Source organism: Rhinichthys klamathensis, unplaced genomic scaffold, assembly GCF_029890125.1.
Source record: "Rhinichthys klamathensis goyatoka isolate OS25496 unplaced genomic scaffold, OSU_Roscu_1.1 h1tg000261l_1, whole genome shotgun sequence".
NCBI lineage: Eukaryota > Metazoa > Chordata > Actinopteri > Cypriniformes > Leuciscidae > Rhinichthys > Rhinichthys klamathensis.
Window position 1 is genome coordinate 1,406,459 of NW_026606782.1, and position 20,335 is coordinate 1,426,793.

Here is a 20,335-nt window from a genome sequence, read left to right on the forward strand (position 1 = left end):
TTGTGTGACAATTATTGAATAAACGAAACATTGTAATTGGTAAGTGTACGTATATTCTCATTGTCACAGCCATCTAAACTATCGTCGATAACAAGTCAAGTGAGAAAGAAGGACATGTAATTGGTAGCTTGTGTCTAGTCATGTACCAAGTCCTCGAGGAAGTATGACTGGACCTTGAGAGAGCCAATCAGAACGCTGTATTTCACACTAACAACAAACAAAAGATCGGGGTTCCCTTCTGCTGCTGTCTTTCTGCTCCTTTTACCCAATTTAGTCTGTCCGATCGGCTGGATGTCGTCTTAAATAACAAGGATCAACTTTCTGGATGTCTGTTATGTTTTTTGTAAGCTGCCGTTTCGCTGTATTGGCGTGATTAATTCTCTAGCGTCTTGCTAACTCGCACCAGAGAGGCTGTTTGCGGGCTAATCGCAGTTAGCTGGCTGGCTAGCCAGGCGTCAGAACCGAATAAAACTACCCCGAAATCTCAGCGGCTCTTCTCCTGCGGTGTCTGACAGTGGTCGCTTTAGCTACTGGACACTGTTAGAAAGCTGTCCAGCTAAAGATAGCTGGCAAGCTGTTGGCATCGACGGCAGAAATCGGATCGCGATGTCAGGACCGTCATCGGGCTGTGGGTTTCTGATGTCGGTTGTCGTTCACGGAGACTTGGCTCTCAATGAGCAGGAAAAAGAGCTCAACCAGCGGCTTAGACGCCTTTACCCGGCCGTAAACGAGCAGGAGACCCCGCTGCCCAGATCCTGGAGCCCCAAAGACAAATTCAGCTACATCGGCCTGTCTCAAAACAACCTTCGGGTGCATTACAAAGGTAACCAAGGCTAACAGCAGCAGATGAACACAAACACCAAGTTGTTTACCAGCTAAATGTTTAAGGGATTAGCCATGTTAGCTCGTGTCAGGTTTCACATCTGATCGGTAATATTAAAAGACACTTGTATTAGCTTCTGCGTACTCGTATTGTGTGCAAATCAAACCCATTGTTATTCACAAAAGCTAGTAAAAATATTTACAAAATAGGGATGATCTTGAGTGATCATCGAGCACATTTAGTCGATATAATTATACGAGTGTTAACAAGAAACTTTGCTTGGTAATACTAACTGCTTAGACGACATGTTTGAATAAAAATAGCCTCCCTTTAGCATTATTTAGCACCATTCCTGAGCAGTCAGCATTGTATATTAATCGAACTACTGCTTTTATAGGATGTTTTATGCACATCAGTGTGTATACAGATATGGCATATAGCCTTTGAAAATGAATGATTAAGGTGTTAAGTTTGAAAGTGTAAAGTTCGTGTATTGTAATTAGCAATGAGATGGTGGTGAGTTTCAGCAGCGAGCTATAAAGATGCTTCAGTCATTTCCGGAAGCTCCTACTCTATAGAGTTTCGCTGCTGAAATGTAGTCATTGTCAACTCCTTTGACAACATGATCTGTTTATAAAAGGCCATGTCTTAATACGCACATGCTGATGATGTAAGTTAGGTACTGATCGAGCCTGTCGCATAAGCTCGAGCAAGGCCTTTGTGTGTGTGTGTGTGTGTGTGTGTGTGTGTGTTTTTATCTGCAGAGGCAGGATTTCTGTCATCGCGAGTATACAAGAAATTCATCAGATAAAGAAAAACTGTAATATATGTATAATTATATTAACACAATTAGTTATTAAATACGTTTTTTTGTAATCCAGTGAGGTGTCTGCCATTTCCCTCAGCTGAGTCATAAAGGTAGGCCACAGAATTAATTAGGCCAGCCAGAGTTGACGACAGGTAGGTTTCAGGAGGAAGACTGCCTTAAATTACCAGTAGGCCAAGATGTTTTAAATGCACAAGCTACATAAACTTATGAATCTTAATATCAGGGGTTCAAGACTGAAATGTTACTACAAGTGACAAAAATGCCCCATATTGACATGAAATAAGCCTGATATATGAAATAATAATCATAATAAAATATTTTGTAAATGGAAGTTAAGTGAATCTTTAGACAAAACGTAAAATAAAATAAAACATTTTTGCATGCGTTTTGTATTATATTTGATACATTAGGATTTTTATGGCCCATAGCTATAGTATGATATTGTGAGAATTCAGAGCTCACACACACTTTTTATTCAGAGGCCCAAACTGATCAAAAATATGCAGTTTGTTGCAGATGTTATTATTTATATGGCCAGAAAGTAAAATGCTAACTTGTTCCAAAACATAAGAAATTCTGATAGCTTGTAACGTAAATCAATGAGACTTTTTTATAACAGTATAGCAGACTACTTGCATAAAATTATTATAAATATCAGTTGTCATAGTACTATATGACCCAGGAATATGTCTTTATAAGATGATATTTAAATGCTTAGTTTTATGATTAATACTCAGTCTGTAGAGGGGGCAAACAGGTAATGAAATGCAGTACAAAGAGGATTGAGAGATGTACAGTACAAGTAAAATTCCCCCAAAAATGTTGGTTCATATTTGATTCATACATTTTAACATGATTATTCTGAAAAAAATGATGTATGGATAATCAAGTAAACCTCTAATTCTAATTCAGACACTTTAGGGACCTATAGCTTTTAAATATATTTATTTGCTGTCTTAGAGGTGAGTGTTGTTAAATATTGCAGCTAATATGAAGTGGTTTTGATGAAAACACTCCAAAACATCAAAAGCTTCCTTAATGGCATTAGAGAGATAGGCTATATATAGTATATCATACAATTATTTTGTTGTGTTCATGTTTTATTTTGAGCATTATTTACAACTAGGTTTTAGAATTAACTTCCATGTTTGTTTGAGAATTTATTTAAATGAATAGCAACTGAAGTATGGGTGAATGAGGTGGCAATTTCAAGGGGCAATTATTGACAATAATAAATGCAAATTCCCAAATATAGAGAAATCCATATTCACATTAAAAAAAAGCAATTGTGCAGTTTCTTTGCTGTTGCTAGGCAAAATATCATCAGCCTGAAGCATACGGCTCTCACAGCAAAAACATTGATTACTTTGCTTTTTTTTTTTTTTTTTTTGCCATGATGACCTCTGGCGATGTTATAATATTACAAATGTTCCAGTTCTCCTTGTGAGTGACACCATCCACTTGCAGTTGTAAATTATTGTGTTTGTCATCCAGGTCATGGAAAGACCCCGAAAGATGCGGCATCTGTCCGTGCAACACACCCTATTCCAGCTGCTTGCGGGGTCTATTACTTTGAGGTGAAAATTATCAGCAAAGGACGAGATGGGTATGTAAAGGATTCAGTATTTTGAGATCACTTTTTGCTGGGAAATGTTTAAATGTGCACTCAGTCATTTTTGTTGATGTGGCAATGGGCTATATAACAGTAGTCTTGGATTTATATTGGCACCTATTGGCGTGGATTTAGCATTATGCAAAAGTCTTCATTTAATAATTCCTTTGTAGAAATGCTCTATTAGAAGTCAGCCATGATTAATTTATTCTGTGAGTGAAAATGTCAGATAATGAGAGGTTTACCGAGATAAAATTAGTATGGTCGTTCTGGTCATGTGATCTCAACATGGCAGCCCTCATGAGGTGACCTGCACCATGTAAAATAAAACAGGTTTTATTCAGTCCAGGGTTATTATAGTTGACTTAAATGAAATTAAACTTTTTTTATATCAGCTAGTTGCCAAAGTTCCCAACATTTCTCATGTCGTTTAACTTGATGTATGAACTAATTAAAACTGGAAAAAATAGATATTTAAAAAGATAGAAACTAATAAAATAAAAAAACTTCAAAATTACTAAAACTAACTACATTATAATGAAAATGTAAAAAAAATAAAAAAATGAACATTTTATATAAATATTAAATAGAAAGTATTAATAAAATGATACTAAAATAACAGATTCAGTCTCACATAAGTATGACTTTCAACATTTTTCAATCATACTGTTCATTTCCTTAGGGATAAAACGATTGTAATTAGGACAAAGTTACTGAGTGTACCTTACATTTTTAGGGTGAGCAATTTTAACTTCCTCTAATACAGACTTTTACATCAAATAAATGCTGTTTTTTTTTGTGACCAGGTACATGGGGATTGGCCTGTCAGCTCAAGGTGTCAACATGAACAGACTTCCAGGTAAAATGACTGCCAGATGTTGGGAAGTCACTGTACTTTTATTGCTAGTAACACATTAGCTATGTCATATTTTCAGGTTGTTTGTGCCTAAAGTGTCTAGGACTCCCATTCTGTTTCTGAATCACTATAGACAGACAGGGTTTGAAGTTTATATGCAATTAGTGGGCATGTTAACTTTATCCTCCACCTTCTTGACACTCACAGACCCGGGGTGGTTCCTCTGCAGCTTGGCAGAGAGATAAGAGTTAGAACCCTTAGTGCTCTTTCCTTAGTGTTTTTGCAGTACATACAGTACATCGTACAGTACGTCGTTTCCAAAATAACAACAGTATGTGCCCAATGTTCTTCCCTTAGGTTGGGACAAGCACTCATATGGCTACCATGGCGACGACGGCCACTCCTTCTGCTCTTCTGGCACTGGACAGCCCTATGGTCCCACATTTACAACAGGCGATGTGATTGGCTGCTGTGTGAACCTCATCAACAATACCTGTTTCTACACGAAGAATGGCCACAGTCTAGGTAGTAAACATTTGTATTGCATATTAAGATAAAGGGTGTGATCACACTTGGCATGTTTGGTTTGATTAAAACGAACACTGGTGCTATTGCTCTGTTAGTGTGGTTCATTTGAATAAGCGTGAACGCTGCCTTCCGGTGCGCACCAAACCAGCAGACCGAGACCGCTGAAAAGGTGGGTCTCGGTCCGCTTCCAAATGAACTAGGTTTGGACCAAGTGAACCGAATTACACACCCTAAATGCCCATCTCAACTAAACTTTGGTTATTTGTTCTTTGTTCATTACTGATGTTTCAATAACAGTACAGTCCCCTCCATCAATTCAATAGGGACTTTAACATTACATGTACATCACTAGGAATATAATATTTTTCATTTAGGATGATTAAGGATTTTATGGGAGGGATAAAGCAGTTTTGGCTATAAACACACCATGTTTGCACACAGGTTAAACCTACATAGTTAAAAGTTAATTAACAATTAATTGTTGATCTTTTTTCTTTCTTTCAGGGATAGCTTTTACAGATTTACCGGTAAGGCTGTTTTTTCTTAATCACCTCTTATATTGAAGTTAAGATTCTGTTGCCATATTATATCATACCACATTATACCCTACCATTTAAAAGTTTGGTGTTGATGAGATTTTTTTGAAAGAATGCAATTTTTATGCAATTATTTGATCAAAAATACAGGAGAAATTTATATTGTGAAATATTACTACAATTTAAAATAACTTTTCAATTTTAAAACTTTTTAAAATGTAATTTATTCCTGATGTCAAAGCTGTATTTGTATTACAGCATCATTACATCATTACAGTCTTCAGTGTCACATGATGCTTCAGAAATCAGTCTAATATGCTGATTTGGATTATTATCAATATTTTGTTGCTTTATATTTTTGTGGAAACTGTGATAAATTTTTTCAGGATTCTTTGATGAATAGAAAGTTCAAAGGAACAGCATTTATTTGAAGTGAAAATCTTTTGTAACATCATAAAAATCTGTACTGTCACTTTTGATCAATTTACTGTGTCCGTACTGAATAAAAGTATTATTATTATTATTATTTTTTTTTATCTTACGGGCCCCAAACTTTTGAAACCGTATTGTATATTTTGTGGTTTATATAATATTATATTTTATGTAGTTGCATCAGATAAATATATTTGGTTTACATTCCAATATATGTACGTATGTTTCATGAAAATATCAAGATGCATCATTTGTAGCTTTACAGAGTTGTTTTTGTTTTCTCTGCCTGAAGGTCATTTGGTTATTGATCATGTGTATATTTTTTCACTGTTGTAATAATCTTCCATTTTTAGATGTTGTAGAGGAAGCCTTTTGCTATTGTTTTATCTTTCCTTCCTTTCTTCATCATTCAAGATGTTGGTCTGACAGCCCCTAAGCATTTCTCTCGCTGACTGAACAGAGGCTTGTTTAGGGCTAAAACAATAATCCATTGAGCAGAAAACACAGTTGGCTGGTGACCAGCATTCATGTTACTCTGAGTACTTCTGTGAAGTATGTCAGTTTAGCAGCCCTGACCTTTCTCTCTATTGGAACATGAGCACAGACCCTCTCAGAGTTATTCTCCAGAAAGCATCACAAAATGATTAGTATGTGACTGCCCCCTGACCTGACCCAGAAGCAACATTTGAATTATGTAGTTGGATGAAGCCATTTACACATGATGCCAGATAGGACACTCAAGACTCGCACTAAAAATGTTACTATCAGGAGAAAATTCGTCAGTGTTGATCTTGTAAGATTTTACTGTCCATTAGACATATTTTGCTGGACTGTAATACTTCTACCCCATTGAGGAACTAGTTTTATTCTGTTGATACTTTTGAGAAGTAAGTAAATCCAAATTTAGTCTTAAGGGTTTTAGAAAAAAATAATTTATTTATTTTTATTTTTGAAAAAGTAAACCTGGCCCTCACAATGAACATAGCCATAGAACTGGCATTGTGTTAAAGGAAAGAAAAAAAATTGTCGATTTGTAATCTGATGTTTTCTCTAATCGTCTCAGTTTGAACACCTATGATACACATGAACCAAGGCACATTTTCAAGTCAAATTTATGTATATAGTGCTTTTCACAACATAGTTTCAAATCAGCTTTACAGAAAATCATGATGTTAAGGTTTTTTTTTTTTGTTACTTCATGTTTTATAGTCGCATTTAGCAGATTAGAGCTGGGCAATAATATACAGTAGTCAACATTTGAAGTGGATCAAAACCTTTCATCAAAGTTATACATGAATTTTGAACAATACCCGTTCTTGTCTTAGGATAACTTTGATTAACTTTTTTGATCCACTTTCAAATGTTGACTACTGTAGTTTACATTTTGTGATGTTACAAGCTATCAAGCAGTTGAGATTTGCTTTTTCCTTTTTTTTTGTTTTATGAGAAAGTCTTCAAACACTGTGCTTGCATTTACATCATTTACAAAAAATTGAATTCACTGCATTTATTTTGCTTTCAGCCCAACCTGTATCCCACAGTGGGTCTACAGACCCCAGGGGAGGTCGTGGACGCCAATTTCGGGCAGCATCCGTTTGTCTTTGATATTGAGGATTACATGCGTGAATGGAGAACCAAAATCCAAGCCCAGATTGACCGTTTCCCCATTGGAGAAAGAGAAGGTGAATGGCAGGCCATGATTCAGAAGTGAGTACTTTTGATTTGGAGCATTTTTAGAAGGTTGACGTCAACATAGTTCAAAAACCATAGTTTCAAAACCTTCACAGATGTAATGAATGTATGTGCTAGTGGCTAATTTCTTTCTGCATCTTTCTCCATTTCTCTTTCTGACTTATTTGCTTTCTTCTTATCTTCCCAGAATGGTGGCCTCATATCTGGTTCACCACAGCTACTGTGCCACTGCAGAAGCTTTTGCCAAATCAACTGACCAGGCCGTACACGAGGAACTTGCTTCTATTAAAAATAGACAGAGTGAGTCTCCCCAGGCAACAGAAATAGGCTGTTCAGACTCTGTCAGTCCTTTTGGGTCTGTCTGATTGTTAAGATCAACAAGAAATCAAATTAACACTATTTACTTTCTTAAAGACTATGTAACTTTTTTTGGTTCAAAATTAAGTCAGTACACCATCAATCCTCCCAAAACGCGTTTTTGTCTTGCTCTGATTCACTATGGTAAGCCTGTTAATAAGTGTTTAGATTTTAGACAAAGCAGCATGCTTTTCGCGTGAAATCGCGCACTTGTGTCTGTGCCTGTCTCGTCAAATCCATAAATGACAAAAGTTGTTCCAGCTACTATGATGCATGTGAGAGTGGCATAAGTTATTTGTCACAATAAGTGAGAAAGGTTGACATGGAGCAGCTAAATCTTGAACCTCCAGGTAATCAAGAAAAAAAAAAGCAGAACAGAGGAGCTTCTGCTAGCAAAAAGAGACTGCGACAGAGCTCGTTATAAAATGATAATCAAACTAGGCCAACCGCTAGAGGGTCAAATGTTACATAGTGTACCTTTAATGAAAGTTCCTGGTCTAATTCTGAATGATTCATCAATGCATGCTTTCAAGAAGTCATGTAATGACTTCACGATTGTGATTGCAGAGATCCAGAAGCTGGTCCTGTCCGGCAGAATGGGAGAGGCTATAGAGACCACTCAACAACTTTATCCCAGCCTGTTAGAGAAAAACCCAGACCTCCTCTTCATGTTGAAGTGAGTGTGATGTGAGCAGTTTTACAAGAATGGACAGATCTCCTGTGAAGACACTGTATACATGATGTGTCTGTATCTCTTTCCAGAGTCAGGCAGTTCATTGAGATGGTGAATGGCACTGACAGTGAGGTCAGGTGTCTCGGTGGGAGGAGCCCCAAGTCACAGGATAGTTACCCAGGCTCCCCTCGCCTCTTCAACAGCCCTGTTCACAAAGCCAGCAGCTCCCAGGCATATCAGACAGGCACGTGCACTACATACACAATAAAAAGAATTAAAGAAAATCTATAATGTATCTTTTGATATCTTCAGCCAGCATGGGTGATGAAAGTCTTACCAAACAAAAAATCTCTTACGAAGAGGTAATCTTCACTGAAATAGCTATTTAGATTAGTGGTTCTCAACCACTAATAAATCAGGCCCTCTAGAGGGCCCCTAATATTATTTATTTAAGTTATATAAGCATAATCTTAATTTAAAATGCTAAAAACACTACAAATAAATAAGTGTTTATTAAACCGACATATATTATTACAGAAGTATCAGCTGAGATAGAAGGGCCTTCAAACATTGTCTTGACATAGGGGGACTTTGTTTTAAAAAATGTTGAGAACCACACATTTTCAAATCAAGGTTAAACCTAGACCAGAATGACCCATTGATCATTAATAGGAGACGTTATCGTTGATCATTTGTTTTTACGTCTGTCTCCAGGTTTGGATAGTAATTACTGTAATGGAGTTTCATCAAGTAAAGGCCACACCTCGACCCACAGTCACAAATCGTGTCCCCCTACCCTGTCAAGTCCTGAGCTTGGTGTCCTGAATGGCAGTCGGGGCCAGCAGACCAACGTGAGGTATGTGAAGAGGGCATGAAATGATGAAAGGAAAATTAATCCTATCTGTTTTGTTAATGCATGTTATAGACCCCTTTTGCGCCGACGTCACAATTACGTCACGGCGCTAGCTGGAGGCAAAACAAACGGACAACTGGAGGCGGCTAATACAACCCAGCACAGATTCGGCTACATAATAAGGAGCTTAAATTATTATTATTAAATGTCATCTTGTTGTGTTGTTGGGTGCAAGAATCAATGAAAAATGAATATGCTGTATCTTTTTTATTTCTAGAAAATATTCACATCATTAACATTGCACCGTAATGTCACTCTTTACATTGTCGTCTTCTTTGCGCTGGCTCGGCAGAACTGCGGATCGTACCACACAAGTCTTGTACATGACCATTCAGCACATAGTTATAGCCATCTAAAGATTTATATGCCCTCAGTTTCTCTTTACGATCGGTTTCTCTATCGGATAGGTGTAGAAGTCAGGCCACTCAACCGGAGGTAGCGTTAACGTTAATCCTGTCAGCTCGTCCATCCATTGAGTGAGCGTGTACAGGTCAGCCAATCTGGTTCTGTCCGTTTAAATTAACTTTTGCAAATAACAATCGCGGTCCTGGACACTGAGTGACCTTGCACATTAAGATCAAATCGGATTTTCTCCAGTCATTGTTAAAAAACAAGCTAACAAAACTTGCAAACTAACGTTAGGGAAGCGGCCAGAGGGATCGTTCTGCCTCCACCTAAGCTCCGTCCCACAAAAAAAACATCACCTTGTTTACTAACTGAAAAGAGGTCTATAGATTAATTGTGAACAATTCATCTGTGTATATGCTTAATTTTTTTGACCTTGTAATGTTTAATCAAATAGTCAACTGGATCTTCCGATGAAATGACATACTTCTCTAGTCAAGGATGGCGTGCTTCTCCAATCATTTAATTTGCTTAAAACCCTCTCCTCAACAATTGACTTCAAGCTCGCATTAATTTTGTAGTGAAATGGCCACATCTCAAAATCAAAACCGATCGATAGAATCAAGTCCCCTACCTACATTTATTTATTTAAAAATAAAAATTTCATCTGTTACACTCGGATGTACTTCACAATACAGAAAAAAGACCGGTCACTACTTCTGTTTGATCGCAACTTTAATACCGAAGGGCAAATTATATTAGAACATAACTGTACAGCACAGAATAAGCCTGTTATCTCTTGTTGACTCTTCCTTGTAGTACTGAGGTGGAGATGGAGGTTGATCACTTCTCAAACGGAGTGTCTGAATCCTCTTCAAATGGATTTCTGAATGGCAGCTCTACACATGGGACAGAGCTGGAGGATTGTGATGCAGATATGGGTGAGTAGGTTAATTGGGCTCAGTCTTCTGTTAAATTCCTGTGTATCTGCAATGAGATTTGTAGTAAAGAGGTCAAAGGGTGTTGTCTTTTTCCCCTGTGTGATCTGTATTACGAAACTGATGCTGTGCATGTGACTCCTAATCAGTTGGCCAATTATGTTATGCAAATTAATCCACTGTTCCATTTTAAAAGGATTAAATGCTTTGTACACAGAAGTGGACAGCACTCAGTCTAAGAGGCAGTTGTGCGGTGGGAGCCAGGCAGCCATCGAGAGGATGATCCAGTTTGGCCGAGAGCTACAGAGCATGAGCGAACTCTTGCGCCGTGAGCGGGGGAAAAACTCAGCCAATAAGAAGATGCTGAAGGTAATTCCACTTGTTCTGAAAGTTGTATGTAGGTGCTGTTTGTATCTAATCACATTTATGATTTAAATGGTGTTTAGAAAAAAAATGAATCAAATGTATTTTGGTTATGATGGTAATGACCAGTAAACATGAAGAAATATGTGTTTTATGGTAAAGCCTCTTACTGTCTCCATTCCTGCAGGATGCATTCAGTTTGCTGGCATATTCAGATCCATGGAACAGCCCCGTGGGCTACCAGCTAGATTCCATCCAGAGAGAGCCTGTCTGCTCTACACTCAACAGTGCAATATTAGGTATAGCATCAGTCTTCCTACCACCTTTGATTAAATCAGAACAATTAAGTTCCATCTAGTCACTGCAATGATTCAGCACTCTTTCAGCACTGAGCAAAGCTCTTTAAGCTCAGAATTAATCGAGTGAAAAAGCCTAAGTGAGGAACATAATAGGGCTGGGTAAAAAAAATATTGATTTCTCGATATTAATCGATTCTCATTTTTATGAACCGATATCGATTCTTAAATCTCAAGAATCGATTAGTCATCCTGTTTTCATTTGATGAATGGAACATTGTAGTGCGAATCAATAATCTTTGTGCTTTGTGACTTATTATGAAATAAAGTCTCAAATTTCAAATTTCTCCATTTTCTTATGAAATTCAAAAACATAAATACCGTTTTGTCGCTGTGGCGTGCGTGAGATCGCTCAATCAGTGGAAAGACGTCAATTAAACAGCTTGTAAACAATGTAATGTAACGTCACATTTACCTCAGAAAAACCATATGTGACCATAAACTTAGTCAGTCAGCTAGAAAAATTAACTCTAGAGAGGAGAATTTTTGCTAAATATATGCACCATATTACATATTCATTATAATTTTTATGTTATTCAATATTTAATGCATGTTTGAATAAATCTGGCAAGTTTTTATGACAGCCACCATTTAAATTTTTATATTTCATATAACTTTCTTATTATAAAAATAAATAAAAGTGTAATTTAAGTGTTTGGAACGCTACAAATCAGTTAATTTTTACCTTCAATATTATAGTAGGCTAATGAACCCTATAGGCTACAACTGACTCCCATAGTTTACAGCATTAGTTAAGAGATTTGTTTTCCTTAAAAATTAGCCATGTATTGTACCTGATATCCAAAATAATCAATATCGAATCGTAATCGAATCGAATTGCAAGCTTGTGAATCGAAATCGAATCGAATTGTGAAATTTGTGTCAATACCCAGCCCTACAACATAATGCTGTATTTTGATAAAAATCAATATCCCTGTAGTACAGATAAGTCATGGTGCTGCAGGACCCTTTGGAAGGATCCTTGCACATATCACAAGTACACATATTTTGCATGGATTACTATCTAATTGCACATGTTAGTATGCGAATGTTGCATTACAATTTAAACACATTAATATGAAATAGTTTTTCTCATCTCTCTAGGTCAAGCTCATACAATATTGGTAGCATTAGTAATATTGGAGTATTAGTTTATATATATTGGATTAGTAGCATTAGCACAACTTAAAAATAATATTTCCCCCCCTAACTTTTAAATGGTAGTGTACACAGTTTAAATGTAAACTAATACTCCAATACATATCACAGTGTGGCAAGGTGTAGAAAGTTCTCAAGCTGCACTGACAGCAAAAAAAGAGTAGCAAAAAACACAAGCGATCAACAGAATACTGGAAATATCCTGTTTTTCCTGACAATAAGCATCTAGATTACTAATTGGTAGCATTAGTAATATTGGAGTATTAGTTTATATTTAAATAGTGTACACTACCATTTAAAAGTTTTGGGGGAAAAAAGATTATTTTTAAGCTGATTAAAACTGCATCCCGTGTATCGGAGCCAAAAAAACATCTAGATGCTTATTGTCAGGAAGAACAGGATAATATTTCCAGTATTCTGTTGATGGCTTGTTTTTTGCTACTTTTTATTTTATTTTGTCGCTGTCAGTGCAACTTGAGAACTTATTTTTAAGTTTAAGAGGTTCACCAAGGCTGCATTATTTGATGGAAAATACAGTAAAACATTAATATTGTGAAATAGTACAACAATTTAAAGACCCCCTGTGGTGAAAATCACAGGGTGTACACGATGTTGAGTATTTTATCTTTAAAACTGCAGTGATCTAAAGACAGTCTCAAAAACGCTGTTTGAAATCGCTGGCGTTTCTTACGTCACAAACTACCTTGTAACCAATCACACCAAAATACAGGCGGGCTTTAGCATATCATTAACTATGCTGCGAAGTTTCAAGAGTAGCCAGGTTATCCCGGTATATTTTTGTTGATAGGAAAAATCCGGTACATTTAGCAATACAGCGGGTGTGTTATGTATATAATGTATATTACGATGTTATGATGAACTGTATGCCTTTCACCACTTACGTTCTAAGTTGTTCAAAGCGTTTGTAAGGATGTTGATTTTTAGAAGGCAGCTGTCTGACTCTTAGTTGAAGTACGGGAACATGATTTATGTAACATTAGCACACCTTAGCTGTGTGATAATGTAGTCAAGCGAAAGGCTAATCATATTAATTACAGTTAGGCCGTGTGTCCACCAAAGCGTTTTTAGCCAGTTGAAAACGCTAGACGCTCTGCTGAAAACGCTTAGCTGTGAGCACTTGAGAGCGTTTTGGCAGCGCAGCATTTTTTCCGTTGAGACGTTTGCTATGATACAGAATATCCGCAGCACAGTTTACTTGTAACTGATTTCGCAGATAATTTGTTTCATACTAAAAATGTATTTTTCATCCATTTTGTTCGGTTAGCTCTGCTGGTTGATGTCGTTGTACAGAAAGAATGTTGTGAAAGTTGGTCAGTGTGGTATTAGTCCCGCCCCTCCTCCACTGTGATTGGACGGCTGGGTAAAAAGTGACAGTGATGTTTTACCCGAAATTGAACATTTTTCAACTCTCGGCGACCAGTAAAAAACGCAGAGCGCTTCAGCGTGAAAAAAAACGCTCATTGCCTCGTTACACTCATGGCGTTTAAAAAACGCGGCGCTCCCATTGAAAACATATGCCAGGTGCGTGGAAAAACGCTTTGGTGGACACACGGCCTTATGTGTCCGATGTTTTAAAGAGCGATACCATTGTGCAGCATTTACCTCAATAAAGTTGACCAACCGAGTGGATCTCTGAGCTGGTATGAGTGAGTGGAGGCAGGGCTAATTTGCATAATCTAGGTTCCGCATTTATTAAATGAAGCAAGGGTGTAGAGGAGGTGTTCCAGGTAATTTAAGGCATGAAGAAATTTTCATTCATTTTGGTGATTAAAGATGAGTTTTAGGGGTTAAATTATTGACTTGTGACTTTAAATTATCTGCTTTTTTATTGACTCCAAACTTTTGAACTGTAGGTTATATTATTGTTTTTCATGGTTTATCATGAATAACAATTTTAACATTAGCATTTAATGTTTTCATTTCAGCATTCAATCAATGTTTTTTTTTTTTCCTCTCATGCAGAGACTCATAACCTGCCAAAGCAGCCTCCCTTGGCGCTCGCTGTTGGCCAGGCAGCTCAGTGTCTGTCTGTCATGGCTCGCACGGGCAGCGGATCCTGCGCCTTTGCATCAGTGGATGATTACCTGCACTAACCCCTGGAGAATCATCCCTGTAAATGACCACGTGAAAGAGGCCCTCATCATCCCAGTCCATCCCAGACTCCCAAATAAACTGGGGCCAGCTTTGGCTTGATGAACTGAGCCTTCACATGGCCAGACCCATCCTGGCTCTCTTGATAAGACTGGATCCTCCTCACCCAGGCCTAAACTGGGCCTAAAGACACATTAGGAGATGGGTCCTTAGAAGTCAGATAAAATCCCCAATCATTATGGTCTTTTTTTTTTGTTCCTTTTGTCTTTTTTATTTTGGGGGAGGGGTTGTTGGGTGGGTGGGGGGTGCAGCAGGCTCTGATTGTTTGTTTCCTGATTTACAAGGCATGAGGAAAATTATTATGACATAATTAATGTTATTATCAGTAAACTTGCATATAAGATATATTTGTTCTTGGTTGAAAGCTGGCAGAGTGAGCGAGACCGAATAACTAAGGTCCCACCACAGCAACACCCTGCTATTTTCAGGTCTCAGCTTGTGTACTTTACCGTTTAAAAAAAAAAGAAAAAGAAAAATATTGAAATTATATTAACAGGAGGAGTGGAACATTTAGTTATCTTACAGTAAAAAAAATTAAAACAGAAAATCTAACACTGCTGGAGTCATCCTTAGTGGTGGTATTTAGTATAGAGCGTTAGTGTGAGCTTTGAGTTATGCCCTTTTTTTGTGCAAGCGCACCCTCCCTCTGCCAACTGCACAGCAGGATTGATGCAATGTTCGGACACTTTGATTTGTAATTGTATTGATGTCAATGGTCTTTTCATCCACCTGATCCCTTACTCCATCTTTTAAAAAGTCCGTATTCAGGCGTTCTCTCATCATCGTTGCCTGCACTGTGTTTTTGTGCAGTTTGGATGTGTGAAAGGAACATGGTAAAATTAAGGTCACATCCAGTCTCTGAGAGGCAAGCCTGATCCATTGTTTTTTCTCCTCTTGTTTACCAGTCAATCCCTCAGACCATCAGTACTTTTAAAACAAGGAGAATGGTACAGTATTGTCATCAACACTGTCTTATCATTTTCAGTAATAAAACATAAATACCCAGTTGAACGAGATATACCAGTCTGTGTTTTGACACATTTCAGTGAGTGTTCGGATGTTAAACAAGTATGCAATTAGACCATGAAGAGCACTAATAATGGCAAAACAAGTTTTATTACATATGTTAACGTTTTGAAATGACACCTCCATGATTTGTCCATTTGATCATTACAGTCATATAGTTACAATAGTCAAATGAATGTAAAACGTAACTAAAACAAGAAATGTCAGGCCTTAGATCAGGTTTACATTTATTAAAGTGTACATTAAATATGCAAACATGAAGAACATTCAGCTTCAGCCATTTTTTTTTTTACTTTTGATTTGAAAAAGATGGAAGAACATAGTCATTTCTATTTGAATGAGTAGAGACTGAATTTTATTTGATAATATTTTTTAACTGCGTTAACGGAAAAGGTACTAAATTAAAGGTGTCCTTTTGTAAAATGTGATCCATATGGTCAAAAATAGCTAAGCTCCCTAAGTTAAGGAAGGTTACAGTTCTCATGTGTAATAATTATTAATCCCCTGTTTTAGATCTCAGGAAGGAACCATTTTCTGTTTGTGTATAAACCTTTTATTGGACTTTGTGATCTTCTTTTTTAAGTCGGCACCTGTAGATGAATAAAGACCACTCAGACTGTTGCTTTCCAAAATAAAACTAATATAATATAGTTGTTAAATATGAAAATCTCAATACTCACCATATTTTTTATTCACAAACTCCACAGATGCACCTTGTCTGGCACCCTTTTTCATTTTGAGGGACAGAAGCTCTGCATCTGCAGAAAAATAAACAGAAATATTAGTTTTTCTACTAAATTTGGTTTTAAAAACAGGGTCTGAACAGCACAACGTTATCATCTTACTGCTTGTTCTTTTGGTTCCTGGTCCGTAAAGGCGGGACTGAATGAAGTCAATTGCGCTTTGTTGCAGTGATTTGGCAGCGGATTCATCCTTCACTCTCTTTACACTGTAACTGTCTGGTAAACTGAAATCAGATGTTCTTCCATTTATACATAACATGAGGAAGCCTTCCAGTAAGATGAATGTAAACAGCCAATTACTACTATTATTACCTTTTAGAGTTTGTTTCTGACGTGACATTTGTCTCCTCCTCATCTATAAAATAGTATTGTCATTCAATACTTAAATTGACCAATAGGACAATCATTTTTAGTAAAGTTACAGAAAATTCTGGTGTTACCTTTGACGTTGTCTGATAACACAGCAGGTCTAAAATAAGAAATTAACAGTTTATTAGGTTTCCAAAATGATTTAAGGAATTCAAATGTTTATTTTCATCCAGATAGCTTACTTTTGGGGTTCTGTATCAAATTCCTCCAGGAGGTCTTCAGGAAGACGTTTTCTCGTCTGAAAAACAACAGATGTAACATTTCATTATGTTTTGATTTTGGTATTTATATTACATCTACAATTTATTGTGTGGATTAAGTGAAAGTGTATAAACTTGTCTAATAATAATGTATTCGACATCCAGGGGATGGTAACTTATTCACAACCCTATACCTTTTGTTCTTGAAACAACTGTTGTCTTTTCCTTCGTTTCTCCTTCAATAGGTTCTTCTCTCTGAAAGCAAAGAGAAAAAAAAAAAAATTATATATATATATATATATATAATAAACAGTTTAAAACTCATAAGCTCATGTGGTCTGTGTGTCTAAAGCCAGTGGACACACACTCACAGACCTTTTAGCTGACTCCAGTGCATCTTTAACGCTCTTCAGAGCAGCACTTTTGGACGCATCAAAGGCGACCTCCTCGGGAAGTTCATCATCACTGGACTCAAACTGACTCTGTGCCAATTCAGACATTTTGTTAGTCTCTTTAAGTGAAGTAAACCTGACTTTAGAACACACGTTGTACGGAATTCGCCATATTAAACACCAACAACGCCGAACATACATTAAAGACAGACCGACTAAAGTCACAAGTATTGACTGCAATAGATGCTGCCATCTGGTGGTTCGGATGTCCCTGCAACATCTGCTCGTAAACAAACGGATGCAAATGGCGGAGTTTATAATAATAGCCTTTCTTTTACTGTCTATGATAATAGCACATACGCCAGATACCTACACTTTTCAGTGAACAGAGATAAGTATAACTATATATTGTTAATAATTTAATATTTGTATTTCATAATGCCCTGTATCATGAATTATTACGGCAATGTAAAAAAGTACTATATATTTTTTTAATATTTTTTTTATTATGACTGCTACTACCACAATACAGACTATTATTTATAATATTGATCATTCAAAATTCTTGAGATTATTATGGTGAAATCCTATTGTTTCCTTACAACAAAAATGTAAATAATAGCCTAATAATACATTTTATTATTATTATTACCATACAACTATCATTATTTATAATATTGATCATTCAAAACATTTGTGATTATTATGGTGAAATCGTATGGTTCTTTGCAGCAAAATAAACAAACAAACAAATGTAATTAATAATAATAATTTATTTTATTTATTAATAAATGTAATTATATAATGTTAATAGTATAAATAGTAAATAGTAAAAATAAACTATACTTATTTTCAACTAGTGGAAAATAATTTTATGAGCCGTCATACGGGTTTGATATCTGACCAATCGGTGTTTCTGACGTGTTTGTGACATGAATGCTGGACTGGTCTGTGTATTTTTTTATTTGTGGATTTGAGACACCAGCGCAAACACTGCGGCTGGGGGGAAAAACACTCCAATCAAAGGCGTTGTGTCAATATTTAAATTTCATGTAATTATCGATTTGCACCAACAGAAATGTCAGGCTTTGTGGTTTTTGCGCTGGTATCGTCATTGTCCGCGATGGTGCCGTGTCTGGGCTCTCCTCCTCCGTCAGTAGCGGCGGCGCCTCAGCCCTGCCTCGCGCCGTTACAGTGGGAGGGTCGGACCGTTCAATATGACCACGGCACGGGACGAAACACACGGGCAGCGGTCTCCTATGATGCACAGAGTCAGCGAATTAGGGTTCTGGAGCAGAAGACAGGACACACACCTTGTAAAAAGTACGAATTCATCATATGTTATGAAATATATTTTGATACGTTTTCTTATCACTGCAAAATACTCAGTATTTTTTGTCTTCTTCTCCAGTATAAACATCTAAAGATTCTTAAATCGATACACTTGAGAAGCAAAATTCTATGTAAAGTCCTGTTTACTGAAAAATGTATCAAAATTAAGTGACCCTTAAAAAAAGTAAAAATATCTGCCAATCAGTAAGAAAAATAAACTTAATTCAAATTCTTAATTATTTTAAGTGTACAGTCACTGACTTAATTAGTATTATTATTATTATTTAGAATAAATCAGTTGTTTTGCTTCTCAAGTAAATGTATCTTGATTTAAGAATGTTTCGATATTTGTACTGGAAAACAATACAGAAAAAATTACAACTCCAAGTAAATTTATTTATTTATGTTTTGCTTGCAGTGTTTTGAAATGTCTGAGCTGTTGTTTTTCACCATAGTGTGGATGCATTATCCATTATAGTCAAAATTAGAATGACCACACACAGTTCTTGTGTTCTGAAACATTAGTAAACCAGATAAAGTTTAATTGATTTGAATTATATAACTGTAAATTTGCTTTGCATTCATTTATCTGTATTATGTAATTCTCTTTGAGGTTCTTTGAGTACATCTACTTGTTCAAGAGTGGAGTGCTTTTCCAGATTGAGGAAATTACCAAGCAGTGTGCAAAGATCGCTCTGACGGAGGCCTGGGACCCTTATGATATACCCCTGAACTCCACATATGAGGACCAGTACTTCATTGGAGGACCTGGAGACATGATTGAAGTTCAAGAATGGTCTGATCGAAAACCGGCCCGCAAAAGTATGTTTGTTATAGCTATGTTATAAATTTCGCATATTACATGTGCCTTGATTTTTATATAGGAACTCTAATATGGTCCTGATTAAATGAACTTTGCATTTTTCCTGTCTCTCACAGATGAAGCTTGGGTTGGTGTGTACACTTTGAAGGACTGCTATCCTGTACAGGAGACATACGCAAAGAACAGTAGCTTGACCATGTCCACTCGCTTCTTTGACCTTCAGCTGGGCATCAGTGACCCTGAGGTGTTCAACCCACCCAGCACCTGCCAGTCAGCACTGTCTGAGAAGATGACATCCGACTGCTGAATACCACTACATATATTAACCATAACAGCTTCTAAAGAACTGATATTACACTGACAAAGAGCACATGAATTGAGTGCAGGTACTGTTAAATATAATCAGCTTCGAAATAAACCAAGAATGTCAGTTTTAAGTTCACTAGTTCTTGTTGATTTACAGTGTGAACTGTGCCTCATATTATTGAAGCCTCGTTTTTAATATGCCACATTTTTGGCTGTGTTGTGTGGATCCAGGGTGGATTAATGTAGCCTAGTACTTTTGTTTGTTTTACAGTTAATATTTTGTTCATCTTATTATTATTATTTAGCCTTTAGGATGGTTTACAGTTTGGATGCTTACAGTTTATTTTGTTTATAGTTGTTGAAGAATTTCAATAAAATGGTTTACCTCACTACCACAGTTGTTGAGCACATTGATTTTAACAGTATACCGGTATACAGCTTTTATAAGACAATTAACCAGTGATGTTTTGCATAGATAAAGAATTGTTAGCTGTAGTTGAGTACATCAGATTATGTTCTTTAATGAAAGCATTGTTTTGTTTTGCTCCAGTCTGTAGAGGT

General features: G+C 36.6%; 3 protein-coding genes across 3 annotated transcripts; 2 read left to right on the top strand and 1 right to left on the bottom strand.

Moving 5' to 3' along the window:
* The first annotated feature begins 180 nt into the window (after positions 1 to 180).
* On the top strand, positions 181 to 15,599 carry ranbp9 (RAN binding protein 9). The gene is made up of 14 exons (XM_056267473.1): positions 181 to 823; positions 3,147 to 3,258; positions 4,071 to 4,123; positions 4,478 to 4,645; positions 5,153 to 5,175; positions 7,139 to 7,323; positions 7,496 to 7,608; positions 8,233 to 8,341; positions 8,428 to 8,582; positions 9,053 to 9,194; positions 10,416 to 10,537; positions 10,752 to 10,903; positions 11,085 to 11,196; positions 14,395 to 15,599. The coding sequence occupies exons 1-14, from the start codon at positions 607 to 609 to the stop codon at positions 14,523 to 14,525; spliced, it is 1,794 nt and encodes a 597-aa protein (XP_056123448.1). The 5' UTR covers positions 181 to 606; the 3' UTR covers positions 14,526 to 15,599.
* Positions 15,600 to 15,680: 81 nt separating this feature from the next.
* Positions 15,681 to 18,247, bottom strand: nol7 (nucleolar protein 7). The gene is made up of 9 exons (XM_056267565.1): positions 18,235 to 18,247; positions 17,297 to 17,654; positions 17,116 to 17,176; positions 16,904 to 16,959; positions 16,793 to 16,821; positions 16,665 to 16,707; positions 16,455 to 16,576; positions 16,290 to 16,367; positions 15,681 to 16,199 (listed from the first exon to the last, which is right to left on the bottom strand). Exons 1-9 carry the CDS (start codon positions 18,245 to 18,247, stop codon positions 16,126 to 16,128), a joined length of 834 nt encoding a protein of 277 aa, XP_056123540.1. The 3' UTR covers positions 15,681 to 16,125.
* A 14-nt stretch (positions 18,248 to 18,261) lies between these two features.
* Positions 18,262 to 19,775, top strand: epdr1 (ependymin related 1). Its single transcript, XM_056267515.1, has 3 exons — positions 18,262 to 18,636; positions 19,259 to 19,467; positions 19,585 to 19,775. Exons 1-3 carry the CDS (start codon positions 18,392 to 18,394, stop codon positions 19,773 to 19,775), a joined length of 645 nt encoding a protein of 214 aa, XP_056123490.1. The 5' UTR covers positions 18,262 to 18,391.
* Positions 19,776 to 20,335: the final 560 nt, after the last annotated feature.